Source organism: Otolemur garnettii, unplaced genomic scaffold, assembly GCF_000181295.1.
Source record: "Otolemur garnettii isolate 467f Iridium unplaced genomic scaffold, OtoGar3 scaffold00286, whole genome shotgun sequence".
Classification (NCBI taxonomy): domain Eukaryota; kingdom Metazoa; phylum Chordata; class Mammalia; order Primates; family Galagidae; genus Otolemur; species Otolemur garnettii.
The window spans coordinates 121,997-145,522 of record NW_003852681.1 but is presented as its reverse complement, the minus strand read 5'-3'; the positions used below and the strand labels follow the sequence as shown (position 1 = coordinate 145,522).

Below are 23,526 nucleotides of genomic sequence, written 5' to 3'. Positions count from 1 at the left end.
CCAGAAATACAAAGGAATAAAATAGTTGTTATTTAAGCAATCCTTTCTGGTAATAAAATGAGCCACAAAAAGGGAAGAACTTGATCTGAACTATCCAAACAACAAAAGAACAACAAAAAAACCCCTCATACTTTGCAGATATATGCCATTTAAAAGTATAGTTTGCATTCTACCTTTTCCTTTGTAAATTGTCAGAACATTTAATTTAATGAAAGTATGACATATCACTGTATAGTATTGGCCAAAAAGCAGAGTAACAAGATGTGAGGACTGACAGGTGCAAATTAACTGCTCTTCTTACATTCCTAAATATAAAGCTGAAATGTCAAAATTTCCACAGCTGTTGGAAAGGACATATCCTGAATAAGCAAATCAATCAGGTTTCAAGTCATAGTTCCACACCAGTTCCTATTTGTGGGGATTATAAGCAAGTCATCTCATTACTAAACATCTCACGTTTCTCATCTGTAAAATGGGAATAAGATTTCCTACTCTTACAACATTAGAGGGATTATATATAAGAAGTATAAAATCAGGTAACAATTAAAATACAGTATATAAACAATGGAGTATTAGTCACTAAACATAGATTTGCGAAGTGCCATTACCAAGTCTCATATTTAATTACAAAAATTATACATAATACACTATACCTAGAAAATATTCCAAGTATAGAATTTAAAAAATTAAACTCATTCTTCATCTTTTCCCTAAATTCAATTTATAAGTTTCCAATTAGGTATATAACTTACAGGGACCACACAGTTTTACTTATGAACTTTAAAAGGACATAAATGGGAATCTTAAACCTTTTTTTACGCTTAAGAGGCCTTTTCACTAGGAGACCTTTTATGATAAGCTTATGTCATGTTTAAAAGGATGTTTCAAACAAGGGTGCAAAGAGAATGCTTATGTATATACTCTGTACCCTTCTGAATACGTCTGTAGCATAGTTTCCTTAAAATAAACTGTGGAGTGAAATAAAACATACATATTTTAAAATCAAAGTTGCTGCCCAAAAACCTTACCAAAGGGAGTTCGAATATTAACCATTGCTTGTATATACTGTATTATTGTCAATCTAATGGTTAAACATGATCACACTGTAATGTACATTTTCCCTGATTATTACTAATCTTTTTGTTTTATTTGCCAATTTAAAAGAAATATTGCATATTCCTCTGTAATGTGCCTGTTCATATGCTTTTGCACATTTTCCTGAGTTACTTCCATTATATTGACTTGTAGGAGCTGTTTACATATTGTTATTCCTTTGTTGTAAAACTTCCTTACTATACAGCTATCTTGTCATATAGAAGTTTTAAATTTTCATATTATCAAATTTGTCAGTACTTTTAAGATGACTTCCATGTCTCTTGATTTCCTTAGAAAATTTTTCTTTATGGAAAATATTAAGTCTCCTGTATTTATTTCAATATATTTCCAGAATTTAGGAATAGTGTGAAGATCTAAGAGCCTCAAAGAGCCTATTACCCCATTGTTTTGATCATAAGTAATATGAGGGCTATTTCATTCTGCAAATTCAGTCTACTCCCGTGCTAATTACAGAACTTTGCTTCATGATAAAAGCTTTATGGTAAAAACTCGGATTTAAAATGAAATCAGTATGGTTTTATAAGATTTTAGTATCTGATACAGCAAATGACCCTGATTCATCATCAGTGTTTTCTTAGATAATAAAAATAGTGACAGATTAAGGAGAGAAGATTCAGAAGTATAAAAAAAAAATTAGAATTCTACATTCAGGTTCCTTTATAAGTTGCTTCATATTGTCACTCCGGTATAAAGAAATTACAGATTACAGTTATAGTTTATGTAAGAAAAGACCGTTTCTTAAAGTCAACTCCTTGGCCCTACATGAAAAAGATAAGGAAGGGAACTGACATTTCTGTTTTAGTTTATAAAAAAACAGTATATATCAATTACTTTTTAAACATTTCCTGCTTTAACAAGATTTTTAAAATAATTAACCTAACAACTATTGGCCCTCATTTCATGCAAGGGGCTTTCTACTATATATTTTTAGTCTTCTCCGGCAAAACAAGTCTGTCTCTATTTAGACCATATTTCAAAATTTCTAAGTAAAGGCTTAGTCTTGTTCCAATACATCATTTTCTCTTAACGGAAACTCCCTTCATCTGCAGGGTCCAAGATCCCCAGTGAATGCCTGAAAACTCTGGAGTGCTAAACCCTGTCTATACACTATGTTTTTTCCTAAATACACCTATTATAAAGTTTAATATATAAATTAGGCACATTAAAAGATTAATAGCAGTAAGATGGAACAATTCTTAAAATATTTGTAAAAGGTATGCAAATGTGGCCTTTCTCATAATCTATTATTATACTGCAGGGAACTGAGACCCAGGATGAGGGGAGGGGGCCTACTGTACTTGTATATATACCCATCTGTCCCATTATTCCCCAGATTCCCTTCTCCTTGCCGAAGGCAACACTTACTTCTGATATCTTTTAATATTTTTTCTTAAAACTTTGCTGTTTTGGTTGGCACCTGTGGCTAAAAGGAATAGGGCACTGGCCCCATAGGCCGGAGGTGGTGGGTTCAAACCCAGCCCCAGCCAAAAACTGCAAAAAAAAAAAAAAATACCAAACAAACAAACAAACAAACAAACAAAAAAACAAAAAACTTTGCTATTTTTTGTGCACATGTTTTACAGTTTCGGAAATGGTACTGAGCAAGGAAAATCATTACTTTTACTTTTTTTATTAACTGTGTGCTATGTTTAAAAGCTATGAATGTAGTAGCTGTTATTATTTGGTCTATGGCCCTATCTGTTATATATTTCAGCATGCTAGTGCAACACTGTAATTGTTTGAATATCCACTAATGATGGATACCAAGGTTCCATCCAACTCCTCACTACCAGAACTGATGATGCAATATTCTGACATCACAACTATGAAATAATATGATATCATCTTTGGGATATATACTCAGGAGAATCACTCTATACTCCTATTAGCAATTCATGAGGGTTCTTATAGCCTCACATACCTGCCAATACTTACCATTATAGTTTTCTAATTTTCTACAAATGTGATGCTTACAAAGTTGTATTTTATTTCTCTATCAGATTTTGGGCATCTACTTATATGCTTTGCTGCTCTATAAATTGTCTACCAATTTATTTATCTTTACTGGAGTAGTTCCTTGTCAGTTTAAAACACTGTCAAACGTTTGTTTTGTTTTTCTTTTTTTTTATACAGAGTCCTATTTCATCACCCTCAGTAGAGTTCTACAGCATCATAGCTCATAGCAACCTCAAACTCTTGGGCTCAAGTAATCCCTTTGCCTCAGCCTTCCCAGAATTTGGGACTACAGGTGTCTGACACAATGCCTGCCTAGTTTTCAGAGACAGGGTCTTGCTCCTGCTTGGGTTGGTCTCAAACTACTGAGCTTAAGCAATCCATCTGCTTCAGACTCCCAGAGTGCTAGGATTACAGGTGTGAGCCATGGCACCTGACCACTGTTAAATATTTCTTAAGCTAGCACAGATCTTGTCCCTGGCAATGCTGCTTAATTTTATTCACAGACTAGCTGCTATTCCAATTGTTTAAACTGTTACTGGTCTATGACAAATGAGTTTGCTCCAGAATGTTATTTGACTACATCGGTATATACTATTAAGTATAACTGAAACTGTTCTCAATGAAGGAAACAGTACATTCATTTACAATCAAGTGTAAGGGGCCAAGGAGTAGCACGAGCTAGGTGTTTTCTGTTGAAAACGAAGTCTTAATTTTTTATTATAAAACTCAAACTTTCACCTTTAGGTTTATGCTATGAAGATTTTTTAAGAATTTCTTCCCCACCACTAGATCACAATATAACCTCCTATATTATCTTCTCTTAAACTTACAGTTACACCCATATGGCTTATTTTATAGACACTATACTTGTTCATATTGTGAATGGAATTCTTTCACCAATCATTTTCTAACTGGTTACTACCACTAGATGGAGGAATTATTTCTTTTTGTATATTTATTTTTTACTTGGCTTCATCACAGCACTTTTATTGCTCTAATAATTTTATATCGGAGGCCAAGAGACTTATCCCATCACCTATACATAGTAAAAATTTTTCTCTTTTAGTATGTACTCATTTCTTTCTTTTCTCTTGTTGTATTGGTTAAGTCATCTACAAATTTAAATGACAGAAATTAATACTCGACATTTTTGTGTGACTTTTGAATTTAATGGCAATACCTCAGTCCCCTCATCATGACTCTGATAAATAAGTACTTCTCATAGATAAACTCTTTGTTTAAGTGTATATTAGTGTTTCATTAATGTGCTCAATTTTATCAGAGATGCTTTGAAAACATCTACTAAGCTATGGTTTCTTTTTCAACTGTGACTCAGGAATCCACTATTGAACCCCCTTGTGTTTTTTTAATATCATGGGGAAAGGTTTACAGTATCTTAAGAAAACGGGCCCCACATATGTATATATATTACTTGCACATGCAAAAAAAAATTGTTTTTTTGCTCAAATTTTAAAGGCCTCATCAGGATGAATTATAGGTGACTGATAGTTTCTCTCCATTTTCTACATGTCCTACAATTTTTGTAATATGTTACATTTATGATCATACAAAAATGATTTTTAAGTTATCAGCCTAAAACTTGAATTGTGAGGTAAATCACTTTGAAAAACCCAGTCTTTAACACTTTTCAGCAGTGGCTACCTCTTGAACCCGAGTATTTATCATCAAATTGCTTCTAGGAACACTGAATAATTGTTTGGTAAACTTTTTTTTAAAATTAAATCACAGCTGTGTACATTAATGCAATCATGGGGTACAGCGTGGTGTTTTCATATACAATTTGAAATATTTTCATCAATCTGATTAACATAACCTTCATGTCATTTTCTTAGTTATTATATTAAGACATTTATATTATACTTTTAGAAAGATTCACTTGTACCCTTATAACTTTTATATGAGAATGCCTGCCTTCAATTATAACTAATGTTACTAATTGTTAATCATTACACTCAGTATCCTATGTATTTTTTTGTTCTAAAACAACTCTTAAGCAAATATACTTAATTCTCACATGCGAAAATTGCTATCAAAGCTAATAAGCAGGGCCAGGACTCAAATACAGCTTTATATTTATACTATACTTCTCTCTCACTCAGAATATAATTCTGAACATTCTTTCCAGCAGAGAAGTTGTCATTTTTGAACAAAGAGACGTTCTGCTTTATGAGCAGATTCATGAAATCCTTCAAAATTACTTAACAGAATATTTGAAGTTTTTTTTAAAGTGGGCCAACAGTTTTACTCAATTCCGTCAGTACAGTTAGTTAACTTGGGGATTCTAATCCATTTTGCCACTGCAACAAACACCTATTGAAAGGAAACTTATGCTCCAATTTTTGTACTCTTCCACACGTCACAGAAGACTCACCTCTGCCAAATGCTGTAGCCGAGTTAGTAGTGGGGTCCTCTTGTCTGATCCAAGACGTGTGATGTAGTTTGATCTTTTGCTAAACACATACAGGAGATTAAGGACTGCCAGCACCACTTGCATATCAGAGGAAGCCAATAAAGTTGTCAAATGCTACAAGGACAAATCAGGGCAAAGTTCAAGTTGTAAGGCACAAATGACCTTGAAAACTGAAAACACCAATCTAATAATGTATTTGCTAACATTTACTAAACTATCAAGAAGTTCGATCACAACAATACCAAAAAGTACTAAAAATGTTTGAGAATCTACAGCATGCAACCTTGTCCCCAACAAGGACAGATAGCCAGAAAGTGCAAAAGTAAAAAAAAAAAAAAATGTAAATAGCAGTTCAAAATTACACAGGTGTCTCCATAGGAAAGAAGAGACTCCCAGAGAGACAAAAGTGATATATGATATAGTACGTATGTGGGACTCAAGGACAGTATGTCTCTAAATAGACTAAAACTATTGTGAAAGAAGAATCATTTTATGCTCCTTCTGTATCCTTTATGACAAAGATAAAATTGGAACTAATTAAAACGCAGGGACTTTCATATAAGAGTGAATAATATCAACAACAGCTGGTGGTAATTATGTAAAATATAACCATTACAATACAATCTATGCCTGAGAGTGACTACGTTGGATTTAAGGATCAGAATTCACCAACATACTGAAGCAACTGGTCAGAATTAAAATCAGTATGTAATTTAGCTGGAGATGGATCATAGTATTTCAAATTGCCAACTGCACCAAAGGCCATGCAGTCCCTCGGTCAACATACCTATGTCATCTTCAACAGACTGACTATCTAAACCCTACCTAAAGCTCTGTATACCAGGCCCTTAGTTCAGTTATCCTACTTGTTTCCCTAAGCCACTTTCTTTCAACTTCTTAAAGTCAACAGGGTACCTAACTAATGATAATAGAAAGTCTAAGTTGGGCTAAAGAAAAAGAATTTCCTCTTATAGTGATTTTTAACCAAATGATCACTGACTGATAGGCTTTAATCTTTAAGGACACAGAGGATGTTATGAATGCATATTTTGGGGAGAGTGCGGCAGAGTGGAAATTAAAAAGTATCAGGAAATCAAACTATTTCTATCAGTTTAAAAGTAATTTGGGGCTACTCTAATAACCTGCAACAAAGATCAATTCCCACAAATTCCCTAGAATATTTCTCATTTATTTCTTTAATCTTGAAAAGACTGGGCAAAGGTGATAGTACAGAACTTTCTCACCAGCCCTATAAAGGGTAATATATACATCTAAGAAACATCCTACCATTGTCTTTGACATTAGAAAACTAGAGCTCCATAATTAAAAGGAAAGCAATCATCAGAGAAAAATAAAAACTTCCTTGTTTCTGGACACACACAATTCTAGTCAACAGAATACATAAACTTGAACCTCCCTTACCTCTATAGAACTGTACAGATGCCGAGAAAAGCTGTACTCAATGAGCAAGGCTGTGAAGTTTAACACAGCCAAGAGAAGCATCTTCAGTTGTTCTCTTTCTGGCCTATCACATACAAGCATCCATGACATATTCTCCACTGTCTGTCCAGCGTCTGCCAGAATTCCATCGAAGCGGTCCAACAGGTCCACCCAGTGATATAACTCACACTGGAGAGAGGAGAAAAAGAGTATACAGTAGAAATACTGTATGGATACTTTGTAACTGAGCTTTCTTATATAAAACTGCTGAGTGTGACACCTAGACAAGTACATGTTCCACCTCTGCCCATACGACAAAGATCATACTGAGATAAAAGGGCTAGAGTTCATTGTTATATTCATAAAGATATTAGGAGACACCACAAATCCCCTAGAGCTAGATTTTCAGAGGGAGAAATCTACATTCTGAGGTCTACAGAGACAAAGACTATCTCTGCCAGAACCCATTTCATCAGAATTTAGAGTTATCTAATAAAAATTCTCTTAAACTAGAAGTAAAAATATGGAAGAATATATATGGTCAAATAAAAAGAATTCTGTACTTGAGATTCTTTAAGCAACCTGTGCAACCATTCCTCATCCTCAGCTATGAAAACTTTCACTTAACATTTTCTTTTAAAACTTCCTTGGCAAAAAAAAAAAAACAAAAACAAACAAACAAACAAAAAAAAAAACCCCACTTCCTTGGCAACCATATAGGCTAAAGCCACTGGTCTAGACCTGTGCCAGGCATGAGGTCCATGCTTTTAAAGTAATTATTGAATGAGGTCATCCCATGGTGGTTTTTCTTATCAGAGCATATAAAATGATGTACTAACACAGTGAGTCTCGTATTTTGGGAGCATGGCTTGACATACCTTCCCAATGTTCCATGTTTTGATCTGCTGCAGTTCCGAGAGGAGTTGCTCATCATTACAAACTTTGAGTTTGTCTATTAAGGCTCTACAGTCTGCAGGCTAAGAAAAACAAGTATTCAAAAAAGATATTTTGCAATGAGGGAGATGCAAAGGAGAATGGAAAAGTAACCCTTAAACCCACACAGTAATTTAGCTTTTGCTAGAACACACTATTTTGGAAAACTAGAGATTCGCCAATCACCTAAGATTAAAATGGAAACCTCATGAAGAATTACTCTTAGTCCCCAGCAATCCATCTGTGCACTTAAAAAAAAAAAAAACTTGGATAATGTAGATGAAAACTACTTGGAAGGGTATAGACCATTGTTTTCAACTGGTGTGCTGTGAAAATTTTTAAAGGTCATTAATTAAATTATTTTCAAAAGCAGTTCAAAGCACACTAAGTATATTCTTTTTTCTACTCTTGTTTTTGATGAATATAATTTAATTCACTGTGGAAGTTCAACTACAGGTTCAAGTGTGCCATGAGATAAGAGATAACATAAAAAGGTTGAAAAACACTGGTACAGACAATAGAAATAAATAAGCTAAACGTCAATAAGAGGAAAATACAAGACTCTGCACTAAGGTCTGAAAGTTAACCAGAATTCTGATAGGGTATGCTGAATGAGAGATGAAAAGCCCTACTAAATTCACAAAGGTGAAGATTAGGCTGGGCATAGTAGCTCACACTTCTATTTCTAGCACTCTGGGAAGCTGAAGGATATGGACTGCTTGGGCTCAGGGGTTCACAACCAGACTGAGCAAGGAAGAGATCCCATCTCTACTAAAAATAGAAAAACCAGTCAGGCATTGTGTTGAGCACCTGTAGTCCCAGCTACTTGGGAGGCTGAGGAAAGGAGGTCACTTCAAGCCCAAGAGACTGAGGTTTCTGTGAGTTACGATGATGCCACTGCACTCTACCAAGTGGAACAGAGTAAGAGTCTGTCTCAAAAAAAAAAAAAAAAAAAAAAAGAAAAGAAAAAAGAGAAAAACCCAGAAGATGAAGATTAGCATTGGCTATTTTTTCCCCTAATATTAAACCCTCTAATTGTAGGAGGACAAAGACCTTCTGAACTTTTAAAATAAAACTAGGACACTATTCTTACTTGGAATCCCCATTTCCATACATTCCTGCTCTCTTGTACTGACCAAAAAGTCTATTTTGTTTGTTAGGTAACAAAGGGAGGACTGACAGTTAATAGTAAAGTTTTCGAAAGTGAAAGAAGGGAAAGGTTTAGGGGCCAGGAAAGAGAAAAGCCTTCTATGATGGCAGCTGAGAGAAATGATTACCCTTGTTGTTTAATTCTGTAAAAAGCAGAATGATGTCCTGGTAATGAACCCAGATCTGGAAACAAACACCTGGGATCAGTTTTTAGGTTTGTATTTATTACACTATTTGATCATGAGCAAGTCCAACCTCTGAAACAGTTTTCTTACTAGAGAAACAGATCTAATAGCTACCTCACAGATAGGAAGCTCGGATGTCTGCTATAAACATAAAATACTATCTCACATAATAAAACTTAAATATTGAGAGACATCATACTATTGTGAAGAACATGAGCTTTGGAATTAGGTAGTCTGTAAGCTACCTCTTTGAATCTCAGCATCCTCTTTTGCACAATGAATAGCATCTATATATCTACAATGCTGCTCTGAGATTTAAACTAGGGGAAATGTATTTTGAGCATATAAAACACAATGTGGAATATAATAGGGGCTTATCAAAAAATAGGTTTTCTTTAATTCAATGCCCAAATGTCTTCTCCCTCTAAAGCATTGTTAAGATCTACCTCGAATTTGGGGGGTAATTAAGTTATATACAAGGTTGGATACTTAAGTTCAGGAACTCACCCTAGAAAAAGTGCTACATACCTCACTGCTGAATATCACTATGATCACCTTCGAAGTATTCCCTTTGAGAAGGTATGCATCGTTGCCAGGACCTAGTCAACACTTCAAAGCAGTTTTGGAACTCTTTCTGGAATGGCCACCAAAGCTGTCATCGTACAAGGTCTGACAAGTTCACAAACTCCCCTGAGAAAAAGTGCTACATACCTCATTGCTAAATATCACTATAGTCACCTTCGAAGTACTCCCTTTGGCCATCTGGTGACTGTAGTAATATTCAGCAATGAGGTATGTAGCACTTTTCCAAGATGAGTTTGTGAAGATAATTGCTAGACCTTCTACAAGGACACAACTCTTGATGGCCATTCCAGAAAGAGTTCCAAAACTGCTCTGAAGGGTGGATGAGGCACTGTTGTCAATGCATAGCTTCCCAATGGGAGTACTTCAAAGGTGATTATAATGATATTCAGCAATGAGGTATGTTGTACTTTTTTAGGATGAGTTCGTAAACTGAATTGTCTGACCTCATAAAATCCTTGGCATAAAACCCCTTCCATAAACCAGGCCTGTACTTTTTCCTCCATTTCTCAATGACATAAAAGTTGGAGGAAAGGCAGTGAAGTAGTAGAAACAGATAACGTGGAAAAGCTGAACCACCTGCTCATTAAGTTCACTTGCACCTTCCGGACCAGGCGTCCTCAAAGTGCGGCCCACCAAGGACTTATATCCAGCCCACCAGATGTTTTTGCCACCGCTGCCCGTCTTGTCCCGGGGCCCGCACTCCGGCCCTCCAACGGTCTGAGGGACAGTAAACTGGCCCCGTTTAAAAAGTTTGAGGACCCTGTTCTGGACCCACTTGTGCCCAATATCAAATATAAATTTCTAATGGAATACAAGTAAGCAATCCAATTTTATGGTTGAGTTAGACAACACCAGTTCGTGAGGAACATCTGGGTCCTGTAATAACTTGGTATGTCTTAAAATCAGGTCTTCAGTCTAGTAAGGCCCAGTAGCAAGACAAAAGCTGCTTTTGTGAATGTACAATGGCTGTTGGCAGAGGATAGCACAGCCAAAACTCTATGGGTCGTAGCTATGACTCTCCTATTGAGACTTGCCAAAGGGTCCACACATCATCTGTATCTTACACATTAGCCAATCACTTGGGTGTGCTAGGTCATGATGTCTTTTCTAGACCCAAACCTCACTAACCTATTAGTGGGTACCTGCCAAATGCTTAGACTTTACCCAGCAAATAGGTTAAAACAGCACACCAATACATTGTTTCTATTTCTTCACAGCATGTATGTAGTACAAGGTGCAGCAGCTTGCTGCTCACTTTAGAAGGGATACCCAGACCTCAGGAACCCTAGAAACTTTCCTAATGTGGTAGGCCCTCATGCTTTCACAGGGTTCATCTTTTGACTCTCTGGCACAAAAGCTGAGGCATCTAAGGTATTTGTGTTTTCTGCTCACAAGATCCAGCTAGCTAGCATAACAACATAAATTTAAAGTAGCAGGCACAATATTCTCTGCTCTATCAAACTATCAAGGTCCATTGCACTTTATAGGCAAATGCAGCAAGCATAATATCTTTATCATCTTATCCTCACTACATAAATGCAAACTGAGTGATTTTCCTTACTTATGGTAATGTTAAAAAAAGCATTTGCCAGTTCAACAGCTACATTATGAACTGCCAGGGTTTATTGCTGATTTGCCCTAATAGATAATTAATCAAGAGGAAAAAATTCTGGGCACAGCTGCTAATACACAAATTGTATATATAAGAGTCTTTCTTAAAAAGTTGTACTATACATCCTAGTACAACCATAGGATATGTATGGGAAACTGGATGCTCTTGTAAGCTGCTCAACAAAAGTAGGTAACTCATTCAAAGTCTCAAACTTGTACATAGCCTGAACCAAGAGTGAGACTCCATCTCTACCAAAAAACCAGAAAAATTAGCTGGGTATGATGACATTTGCCAATAGTCCCAGTTACGTGGGAGGATAAAGCAGGAGGACTGCTCAAGCTTACAAGTTTGAGTACTTGCATATAACCTATACATATCCTCCCATACACTTTTAATCATTTCTGGGTTACTTATAACAATACAATGTAAATACTATGTAAATAGTTGTTACACTACATTGTTATTTGATTTGAATATTTTTTATTTTATTGTTTCTTTTTATTGTTGAGTTGTTCCAAGTACTTTCTACCTGCCGTTGGTTGAATCCACAAATGCAGAACCCACAGATACACACAAGTCAGATTATACCCAATACCTTATACTATATATTATTAACTGGAACTTACTCATCTTGTATGACTTTATACTATGTATGTACCCACTAAAGAAGAACTCCCAAGTCCTTGGTAACCACTACCACTCTATTGCCTACTTCTAAATCTTTGCCTTATGTAAGAGGAATCATGCAGTATTTGTCCCTCTGTGACTAGTTTTGCATAAGTTACTCCAGGGGTTATTTCCAAAATATACAAGGAACTCCTGCAACTCAACAGCAAAAAAGCTAAATTAATCCAACTTAAAAATGGGCAATGGATTCGAAGAGACATTTCTCTAAAAAATACACAGAAATAAACAATAGGTATATAAAAAAGTACTCAGTATCATTAATTATCAAGGAAATGCAAATCAAAACCACAATGAGTTATTACCTCACATTTGTTACAATGGCTACTGTCATGTGTCTTTTTTACTTTAGATATAATAGTTTACATTTCCATTATGATTTTTTCTACATTTTAATAAACATTTAACTATATGTTCTACTTCTCCTATAATTTATCTATTTCAAAAATATTTGACTTTTATTAGTTTACCTAGAATTTAATGCAATATAACAGTCTCCCACCCTCCATAAGTCAAACAATTGTCCTGGGATAGTTTTCTTTAATAATACTGTCTTTCCTCACCAACTTATAATCCTTCTATTATATGTCAAGTTCTTGTGTACACTAGGATCCCTTCTAGGTGTTCTATTATCTTATTAGTAGATTCTTACTGGTACCACTGTTTTAACTTTTTAATTGTAGTTATTAAGGCAAATGTTCTTTATGCTCTCAGTTTCCAAAGATATTCGAGTAGATAGTTGTCAAGACTTCTAGATGCTAAAAGACATCAAAAACAAAATCAAAAGCAAATGAAAGTATCTGCAACATACATGTAAACGAATATACTCAATTATATATGGCATTCAGTAAGAAATACACTGACATTCCAATGCCAAATACAAAATGACTACCATAATAAGACAATTGATATAAGGCCAATAAACTTGAAAATTTTATGTACTGAAGCAATGCAAACTGTAACACTGAAATACTTTTTCCCCACCTAGTAAATTAACAAAAATGTAAAAGGTAATCTGCAATACTGGCAAGAGTATGAATAATAAAGTGCTTCACATTCTCTAGTACAACGCTAAGTGAAAAAGGTAGGGTAATTGTGTATGCACATGCAATAATTTCTAAAAGACTAAAAGAAATATAGTAAAATGTTAATAATGGTTATCCCTTGGTGATACATGCCAAGTAGTTATATATTTTTTAAAAAACCAAGTGGCCTGTATTTAGAAAATGAATTAACTGGCTAGGTGTAGTGGCTCATGCCTAAAATCCTAGCAGTCTGGGAGGCTGACATAGGAGGAATTCTTGAGGTCAGGAGTCTTAGATGAGCCTGAGGAAGAGTGAGACCTCCCCCACCTGTTTCTACCAAAAAAAGAACAATTTGGGGTGTGGTGGGACACACCTATAGTCCTAGCTACTTGGGCGGAAGATTGCTTAAGCCTAGGAGCCTGAGGTTGCAGTAAGCTATAATCATACCACTGCACTCTAGTTGGGGTGATAGAGTGAAACTCTGTCTCCAAAAATAAAAATAGAAGGAAGGGAGGGAGGGAAGGAAAGACAGAAAGAAGAAAGAAAGGGGAGAGAGAGAGAGAAAGAGAGAGAGAGCGCAAAGAGATGAGACAAGACGAGAAGAAGAAAAAAAGGAAGAAAGAAAAAATGAATTAACTTAGTAAGTGCCAGATACTATGATAACTAATTGCTTCACATCAAGGAGGAAGAAATTATCAACTGCATTTTGTAGAACTTTGTGGAAACCAGGTAAGTTACGTCTTGGGCATAAAAATCTAATGTAATTCAAATCCAGATCTAATTCTAAAGCTTGTGCTCTTTACACTAAAGACACGGGTCTCTATAGGAGTATTATAATGCAACACTTCATTTACCTCAGAACACAGTTCAAGTCAACTGACAGAATACGGGACTGAAGCTGAGATTTCTCCTGTTGACACAGGTTAATTAACATGACCATTCAATACACATGTTAAGCTTAACTGTATGATTAAATTTCAGGAATAAAGAAAACTAAAACATGGCCTCACAAGAAAACTACTAAGAAAATTGGTCTCACTTTCATTTTCTAACAAAATTGAAAATCCCATAGTTACAGTCAAAATTTGAACTCACATGTGCTCCTTCCATTATATCATACTGCCTTTCAATGCATAGGAATAGCAGACTGAAAGCCTAAGTCAGGTACACAAAGCCATAAAGAATTGTTCAGTGCTCACTTTTCTTGGCTATCTAAAAGGCATATTTGAAACAAAATTTGGTTCAAGTTGCTACTTTACTTTGTATATATGACTAATGATATATTTGTAAGATCAGCATGGGAGAACTGATCATAAAGATTTTTTTCCTGAAATGAAGGGAAGATAGGCAAAGCAAATGCTTGGATACTTACAGCCTCGGTAGGTGTCTTTTTCAGTTTAGTCCTGTCTACTTTCATGTTTTCGATTTTCTGCTTTATGATCTGAAAAGAAAATCCCAAAAAAATGAGAACTTAAATTTGCAATCTTGACCTATACAAGCTAAGACATAGACAATACAGAATGGAAAGGATGCAAAATACTTAAAAGTAAAAACACTAAAATTATAATGCCATGCCAACTCAGAGGTAGGGAGGTATAACTAATATCTCCAAATCAAACTGGTTCATATCCCTACAAGGCATCAGCCTGGAACCAAAGCAAGCCAAAACAAGGATCTCAAACTCTTACTGAAAATAAAAATGTACAATGTTTCCAACACATCTCAGGATGGAAAAACTCACTACAGCCCTGAAGTTTCTAAGTTTTCCAGAATACTGCAGGGCTATAGTGAATTTGCCATCTTCTAGGAATATCATCCAAAGAAAGTTATAAAGATATATACAAATAGTTAACCAGAAGAATCCATACTGCATTACCATGTATAAGAGTGAAAAATTGGAAAGGATCAAATGTCCAAAATGATGTTTAAATGGAATATCACACAACTGTTAAAAATACTGCAGACAATTATATAATACACAAAGACGTTCATGATGACATAAAAAGGTTACAGCCTGGAATGTATAATATAAACCTATGTCTAAAGAAAACAGCTTAGAAGGAATATGCAGCAAAATATTAATTCATTATTAACCAAAAGGATTATATATCATTGTTTTACCTATGTCTCTCTTTTATGGTCTTTATATTAGTTCTATCATTTTTTTATTTTTTTAATTAGAAAATGAGGTATAATAGACATTGCCATGTCTTAAGAAAGAAGACTCATAGACTCACACTATTGTTTCCTGAGCAAAGAAAACATTTGTAAGGCTCAAAAGCAGGCAACAGCTTAACCAGACTCACAATATAATCCCTAGGTGATCTTTGATGGTGGACAAATCCTTTAGAATGCCACGACCAAAAAGCACTAAAGAAGTAAGAGTTTCTCCCAGTAGCAACTAGGACACATACACAAAGGCAGAAACAGATTTCAGGCTCTTTACACAGAAAAGATTCTATTAATAATATTTACTCAGAAGCAGTCACAACATGTCAATGTCTCTCTCTCAAGAAGGCTGACATAACATAAAGCTGACCAAGCAGATATAAATTTTAGGTGGCTTTTTCTTTGCCTAGATTTAGTCCAATATACTTAGTACTGTGGAAATAGTTGTGTATTTGCCTATATGGCTCGCATTCATTCAATCAATAGGCATTTAAGAAAGAGGTGGTGGTGCTCTTTCTGCCATCTTTCCATGATACCATAATGGCATGAATGTCCTGCCTCCTGAGAGCATCAACAATGCCAAAAAGAGAGGCAAAGGCCAGGTTCGTATAAGACCATGCACCAAAGTAATCATCCAGTTTCTAACTGTGATGATGAAACATAGTTAACGCTGGCAAATTTTAAATCATTGATGATCACAGAACTGTCAAAATTGTTGTGAACCTCACAGACAGGTTAAACGGTGTGATCAGCCCCAGATTTGATGAGCAACTCAACAATCTAGAAAAAAGGCAGAATAATCTGCTCCCATCCTGCCAGTTTGGTTTCACTACACTGAAATTCTGCTGGCATCATGGACCATGAAGAAACAGAAAAAAAAACACACAGGAGGGAAAATCCTGAGATTCTTTTTCTAGAGATGTAATACATATTTAAAAATAAAATGCCTCAATGGACAAAAACTGTCAGTGAAAAAAAAATCCAGACTATGTTCTAAAATCTTTCTGTAAAAACCATGCCTGAAGAAAAACAGATGTGTTCTCTCTGTGGTTAATATTTAGGGTATATAATTCCAGATTAGTTTTTCAAATTACTTCAACATCTAATATAAAATGAATTAAATTCCTGCTGCCAACAACCTCAAAACATCTAAAATAAAGTCAATAGGATTCTGGTAACAATTCTATCCATGTGGTAGAAACTATAAAATAAGCTTTTGGTACATACTCTGGCCTTTTCCTCCCTTTTGACAGCTTCTTAAATCCATTATACTAAGCAAATGGCTGTCACATTATTATGGATGCAGTCAGTTCCAACAACCTACAACCCAAATAACTGATCAGGAACGGTGAGGATATGTTTTTACCACTTTTATTCAATCCAATGCTGGAAGTTATAGCCACTATAATATAGCAAGAAAAGAAAATAACAGGCACAGAGATCAGAAAGGAAGAAAGAAAACTATCTCTATCTGCAGATGACAAAGAAAATCCTAAGAAATCTATGAAAAAAATCTCCCAGAACAAATAAGTCCTGTAAGTCACAGGATACAAGATAAACATAAAAATCATATTTCTATATACTAGCAATGGAAATGTGGACTCCAAAGTTAAAAATACAGTTATCATTCACAATTGCTCAATCATAATGAAATTATTAGGTATAAATCTACAGAACATACACAGGACTTACATGATAAAAATTACAAAATTCCAATTTAAAAAATCAAAGATCTAAATACATGGAGAGATCTAAGACTCAACATAGTGAAGATGTCAAGTATCCTAAAATTGATATACAGGTTTAATACAATTCCTATCTAAATCCCAGCAAGATTTTTTTGTAAATAAGCCAAGCATTTTGGAAAGGAAAAATAAAGAGGAATAATCATTTCTACTCACTTTTATGTCATTATTTACTCCTCATCCAGTACTACTTGATTTTTGTAATGTGCTGTGTGCTCTCTTGTGCTTGCTTGCACGTGCTCTCTGTATACACATGTGTATGTATACAGATAACATACATATACACACGTGTACATATATGTGTATATACATATGTATACACACATGTACACACACAGAGTGCACGTGCAAGCAAGTGTGAGAGAGCATAGCACACTACAGAAATCAAATAGTGCTGGATGAGGAACAGACACATGTATCAAGGGAACAAAGAACCCAGAAATAGACCCATACAAATATGCCCAACTGATTTTTGACAAAGGTAAAAAAATTCAAAGAAAGATAATTTTATCAACAAATGAAGACAGAGAAAAGTAGGCATGCACTGGCAGGAACATGAACTTTGACCTAAGTCTCCCAACTTATATAAAACCACAGACTTAATTATAAAATCCACTGGGAAAAAATATTTGCAAACCAAATAATAGTATCTAGAATATATGAAGAACTTTCAAAAGTAAATAATAAAAAGCCAAACAATCTCAATAAACTAGAAATATGGGGGAACCTCTTTAAATTGATAAAGATTATCTACCAAAAAACTACAGTTAACATCATACTTATTGGTAAGAAAATATAAGCTTTCCCCCTAAAATCAGAAATACAGATGATCACCTCTCACTTTTACACTGTACTGGAAATTCTAGCTAAAACAAGAAAAGGACATGAAAGGTATACAGAATGGAAGGAAAATCTACAACTGTTTTCACAGATGGCATGATCATGTATGTAAAAAATCCAAAAGAATAGACCTAGAACCCCCTAAAAAATTATACTAAGCAATTATAGTAAGGTTGCAAGATATAAGGTTAATATACAAAAGTCAATTACTTTCCTATATAGAAGCAATCAACAAGTAGAATTTTGAAATTAAAACCAACACCATTCAAAAGATGAAATATTTAGGTATAAACCAAACAGTATGTATGCATAAAGTCTGTAAGAAGAAAATTATAAAATTCTAATGAAAGAAAACAAGCTAAATAAATGGAGAGATATTCCATGTCTGTGGACAGGATGACTTAATATTGCCAAAATGCCAGTCCTTCCCAACTTTATCTATAGGTTCAATGTACCTCCAATCAAAATCTCAGCAAGTTACTTTGTGGATACTGACAAACCAATTCCAAAGTTAAAATGCAATGGCAAAAGACCCCAAATAGCCAACACGATACTGAAGGAGAACAAAGTCAGAAGATTAAAATTGCAAGAACAGATAAGATAGGATTGGTGGTGCATGTATATAGTAAGGAGGCTGAGGCAGGATCACTTGATCCCAGGAGTTTAAGGCTGCTATGAGCTATTACTGTGCCTTTGCATTCCAGCATGGGTGGCAGAATGAGAAAGTGTCTTTCTCTCTCTCTTTCTTTTAGAGACAAAGTCTCACTCTGTTGCCCAGGCTAAGGTGCCATGGCATCAGCCTAGCTCACAGCTACCTGAAACTTCCGGGGTTAAGTGATCTTCTTTCTCAGCCTCCCAAGTAGCTGAAACTACAGGCGACTGCCACAACACTTGGCTAATTTTTCTGTTTTTAGTAAAGATGGAGGTCTCACACTTGCTCAGGCTGATCTTGAACTCCTGAGCTCAAGCAGTCCTCCCAGCGTGCTTGGGATTATAAGTATGAGCCACTGAGCTCAGCTGAGACCCTATCTCTCTCTCTCTCTCTCTCACTTTTTTTTTTTTTTTTTTGAGATAGAGCCTCAAGCTGTTGTCCTGGGTAGTAAGTACCATGGCATAACGGCTAACAGCAACCTCCAATTCCTGGGCTCAAGCAATTCTCCTACCTCAGCCTCCCAAGTAGCTGGGACTACAGGGGCCCACCATAATTGCCCAGCTATTTTTTTGATTGCAGCCATCATTGTTGTTTGGTGGGCCTGGGCTGGATCTGAACCCGCCAGCTCAGGTTATGTGGCTGGCGCCTTAGCTGCTTGAGCCACAGGTGCCAAGCCATGAGACCCTATCTCTTAAAAACAATGACAATAGGGTCAGTGCCCTTAGCTCAGTGGTTAGGGCGCCAGGTACATACACTGAGGAAGGCGGGTTCAAACCCAGCCTGGGCCTGCTAAGACAACAAAGACAACTGCAACAAAAAAAATAATAGCCGGGTGCCTGTAGTACCAGCTACTTGGGAGGCTGAGGCAAGGGAATCGCTTAAGCCTAAGAGTTTGAGGTTGCTGTGAGCTGTGACGCCACCACACTCTACCAAGAGAAACATAATGAGACTCTGTCTCAAAAAGAACAACAAAAACCAGATTAGAGTCCATCAGAAGACCCACATGAATATAGCCAATTGATCTCTGAGAAAGAAGCAATGGCAATGTAACAGACAAAAGCTAGTCTTTTCAACAAATGGTGCTGGAATAACTTGATATTCACATGCAGAAATACCTGGACCTACATTGCCCTTTTCACAAAAATTAACTCAAAATCAATCACAGACCTAAATGTTAAAATATTCTGTTCTGTAAAGACACTGTCAAAAGAATAAAAAGATAAGCCATAGACTGGGAGAAACTATTTGCAAAAATAAAAAGACTGTTACCCAAAATATACAGAAAACTCTAAAACTCAGTAATAAAAAAACAAGCCAATTAAAAAATAGCTCAAGATCTTAACATATACATCACCAAAGAAGATATACAGATGCCAAGTAAGCATGTGAAAAGAATGCTCCACATCCTATGTCACCACAGAAATGTAAATTAAATCAAGATACCACTATAACACCCATTAGAATGGCCAAAATCCAGAACACAGACAACACCAAATACTGGCAAGGATGTGGAAAAGCAGGAACTCTTGTTTATTGCTGGTGAGAATATAAAATGTTACAGCTACTTTTGGAAGTCAGTTTGGTGGCTTCTTATAAAACTAACATAGTCTTACCATACTATCTTGCAATCACACTCCTTGTTATTTACTCAAAGGAACTAAAATCTATGTCCACACAAATATCCACACATGAATGTTTACAGTAGCTTTATTCATAATTGCCAAAATGTGGAAGCAACCACAATGTCCTTTGGTAAGTGAATGAATAAACTATGGTATATTATTCAACACTAAAAAGAAATCAAGCCATGGACAGACATGGAGAAAACTTAGATGCATTATTACTAAGTGAAAAAAGTCAGTCTAAAAAGCCTACATGCTATATGATTCCAACTATATGACATTTTAGAAAAGGAAAAAATATAGAGATAGTAAAAAGATCAGTAACTGCTAAGATAAGTGGGGATTTCTAGGGCAGTGTAACTACTTGTGTATTACAGTGGTAGATACATATCATTATAAATGTTTCCAAACCCCCAAAAATGCACACCAAGGATGAACTCTAATGTAAACTATGGCCTTTGGGTGGTATGTGTTAATATAAGCTCATCAATATAACAAATGTTCTACTCTGGTGGGTGATGTTGATAACAAGAGGCTATGCACCTGAAGAGATAAGGGGTATATGGAAAAGTTTTGTACCTCTGTTCAATTTCACCATGAATGTAAAATTCCTCTAAAAAATAAAGCATTTTTTTAAAAATAAATTTGTCCTCCAAAACAAGAGCACTAAGTAATTTACATACTGAAATAAGCAAAAATCACATTTAAAAATGTAAAGTTACCAGTAAGTCTTTACATAAATAAAAACCCTGTCCTAACTGAAGCCGTTTTGACTCTGTATACTATACTAGTCATCAAGTACCTAGAACAAGAGAAAGACTCTGTCTAATTAATGCAGAAAAGAAATTCACTGGAAGGGTATCTAATAGCTCATAGAACTGATACAAGGCTAGAGATCTGTATTCAGAAATCTGGGAGGAACCAAGGAAGCTAGTCAGCTTAGAAGTACAGCCAAAGACTTCTCACACAAACAGCTTACTTGAGGGTGCTTCTGGTGTCAATACCAGACTCTGGATGCCTATAAGCTACTGCTGGTGGCAAAATGATTCCTGAACTATCTCTGGTTATTTACATGAGTGGCTGGACTGTAAGTCCCAAGTGCGAGCATTTGATGCACCAAATGAAATAACATAGCCAAAACAAATGAAGGAACACACACATACACAAATAGCTCCATAATAAGTGTAATGCTAACCTAGTTTTTATAATTCTACCAAAGAAACATTTATAGTTTAAAAAACAAAGACATCCCTGTCCATGAGACATCGATTAAGAAAATTCAGAGGTTACTCTGTTCTTAATGCATCTTACTCTGTGAAGGGAGACAAAGATCCAGCAATCTGGGAAATGTTACAAACAGAATTTACCTTCCTCTAAGACAGTCATGTGGCTGAATGACATTATTAATTCCTCTAAGATACACTCATCTTGGGTAAAGGAAGCTTACTAGGGTATCGAACCATTTTTTTCAAGTGGCATTTAGTGAAAGCCCACTAATTTAAGCCCAAATACACTTTGAGACATGCTGGCCAGGGACTTCAAATAAATAATATTCTTTCATACAATCCTCACTACTTAAGCCAACTTTTATCCCTATTTACAGACAGAAAACAGGATCAGAGGGGAAAAAAGTACTTTGCTTGGTTAGTAAATGTTGGCACCAAGATCTAAATCCAGGTCTGACGCCCAAGTACATACTTTAATATTGTGCTGTTCACTTTATTTACCAGTCTTACTACTACAAAGCACTTGGCAGATAAGAACATAAATTTATGACAGAATCTTCTACATTGTTGGACCCTCTTGCCAAAAACAATTATTTGAAGAGAGGAAGGTGGCGCACAAACTAAGTTATTGTCAATCTCACTAAGGAAGGGGAGAGTAAACAGGGAATAAGTTTCACCTAACTCTTAGAAGGTAAACAGGTAAAAATCCAATGACATAAAAAAAAATCTGTAACTCAGTTTGAAATAGATTCTTAGAAATGGCCTATTGCCCTTCTTGAATCAGAACCAAAACTTTGAGCACCAATGAATATCTATGTGTAATAATTATTATCTTCCTAAACTTAAGTCAGAAAGATAACCAACTTTAAGCAAACAGATTAATTATTATAAAACATCATCCCACAGATAAATTATCCATTTCTTTTTTCACTTCCTCACTCACTCGATCTTCACTTACCTTTTGAGGTTTGAATCTTGATTTTGTAGAGTTTACACAAACAAGTATGTATAATGACTAAAGTATATTATACTGAAGGAAAGTTACTCTACAAAGGAAGACTCATTCTATAGTATTCACCGCAAGTTGATAAAATTTCAAAATATTGACTTTCACAATATTGTATCAGCTTAAGGGCAGAGGATACCGGTAGTTCCCAGATCTGGCTTAAGAGCAGTTGGGAGCAGTAGTAGGCTAGCCTTACTACTCAAAAAAGTGTGGTCCAAGGATCAGAAGCATTGACATCAATTGTACAATTTCAGGTCACACCCAGACCTGAGGAGTCAGAATCTGCATTTTAACAAGATCCTTAGGTGATTCATACATTAAACTTTGAGAAGTACCAGATCAGAATACAGGCTGAGAATCAGGAAACCTGGGTTAGAATCTATGCTGTAAAACTTACTGTACGACCATGGACAAATCTGTGTCTGTGTGCTTGTTTCCTCAATTGTGAAACAGAAATAACTGATCTCCCTTATTTCCACACCCACTTTCACCCAACTATTCTCCAGAGAGAATAAAAAGTAATGTTCTTAAAGTATAGATTAAAACCTTTCAACAGTTTCCCTAGAATTATATCCAAATTCTAACCATGGCCCATAGACCCTGGACCTCTCTCCAATCTCTTCTTTCTGCACATTAGTCTTTTCATTTAGTTCCTGGAACACTCAAAGTTCTTTCTAGCCTCTAGTAGTTTAAAAGTGCTATTCCCCAATGGAGTGTTTCTGGCCCTCCCCCACCCCTTTCTCACAGATTTGAAGAATTGACTCTTCTAATTCAATTTTTCTGCCACCCACATACACCCGGGCTTTTTTTTATTTTGGGTGAGAAAGAGGTTGGTGGATCACTTGTAATTATCCTACAGTTTTAAAAGAGAAAAACACAAATATGAACTCACCTGATGATCTTATTATCTACTTTAGCTTACATAAAATAATTAAAGTGTTTTTGTTTATTTTTGGTTATAATTTTTTTGAGTATACTTCTTGAAGCCATCTCCAGGATGAAGTCCAGGCTTCCTCTTGCATGTCTCATGGCAGAAAATGGTTTCTCTCCTGATCTTTCTCATTTCTTCTGCTACAAACCATGCAATTCTTTGTTGATTTTTTCCATTTTGCATTATAAAATCCATCTTTCCGTTTAGCCTTTCCTCAGT

At 35.5% G+C, this 23,526-nt stretch overlaps 1 protein-coding gene across 12 annotated transcripts in view; it reads right to left on the bottom strand.

Moving 5' to 3' along the window:
* Nucleotides 1–23,526, bottom strand: part of HUWE1 (HECT, UBA and WWE domain containing 1, E3 ubiquitin protein ligase) — a 163,653-nt gene that overhangs the window by 115,090 nt on the left and 25,037 nt on the right. For all 12 annotated transcript variants that reach the window (XR_002771347.1, XM_023508890.1, XM_023508889.1 and 9 more), the window contains 4 exons: nucleotides 14,489–14,557; nucleotides 7,822–7,920; nucleotides 6,926–7,132; nucleotides 5,465–5,617 (listed from right to left, as the gene is read on the bottom strand). Coding sequence is in view for 11 of the 12 variants with exons in the window: in XM_023508890.1 (XP_023364658.1) it covers nucleotides 5,465–5,617; nucleotides 6,926–7,132; nucleotides 7,822–7,920; nucleotides 14,489–14,533 (504 nt within the window). In the remaining variant the exon portion in view is untranslated. The remainder of the gene's footprint in view (nucleotides 1–5,464; nucleotides 5,618–6,925; nucleotides 7,133–7,821; nucleotides 7,921–14,488; nucleotides 14,558–23,526) is intronic.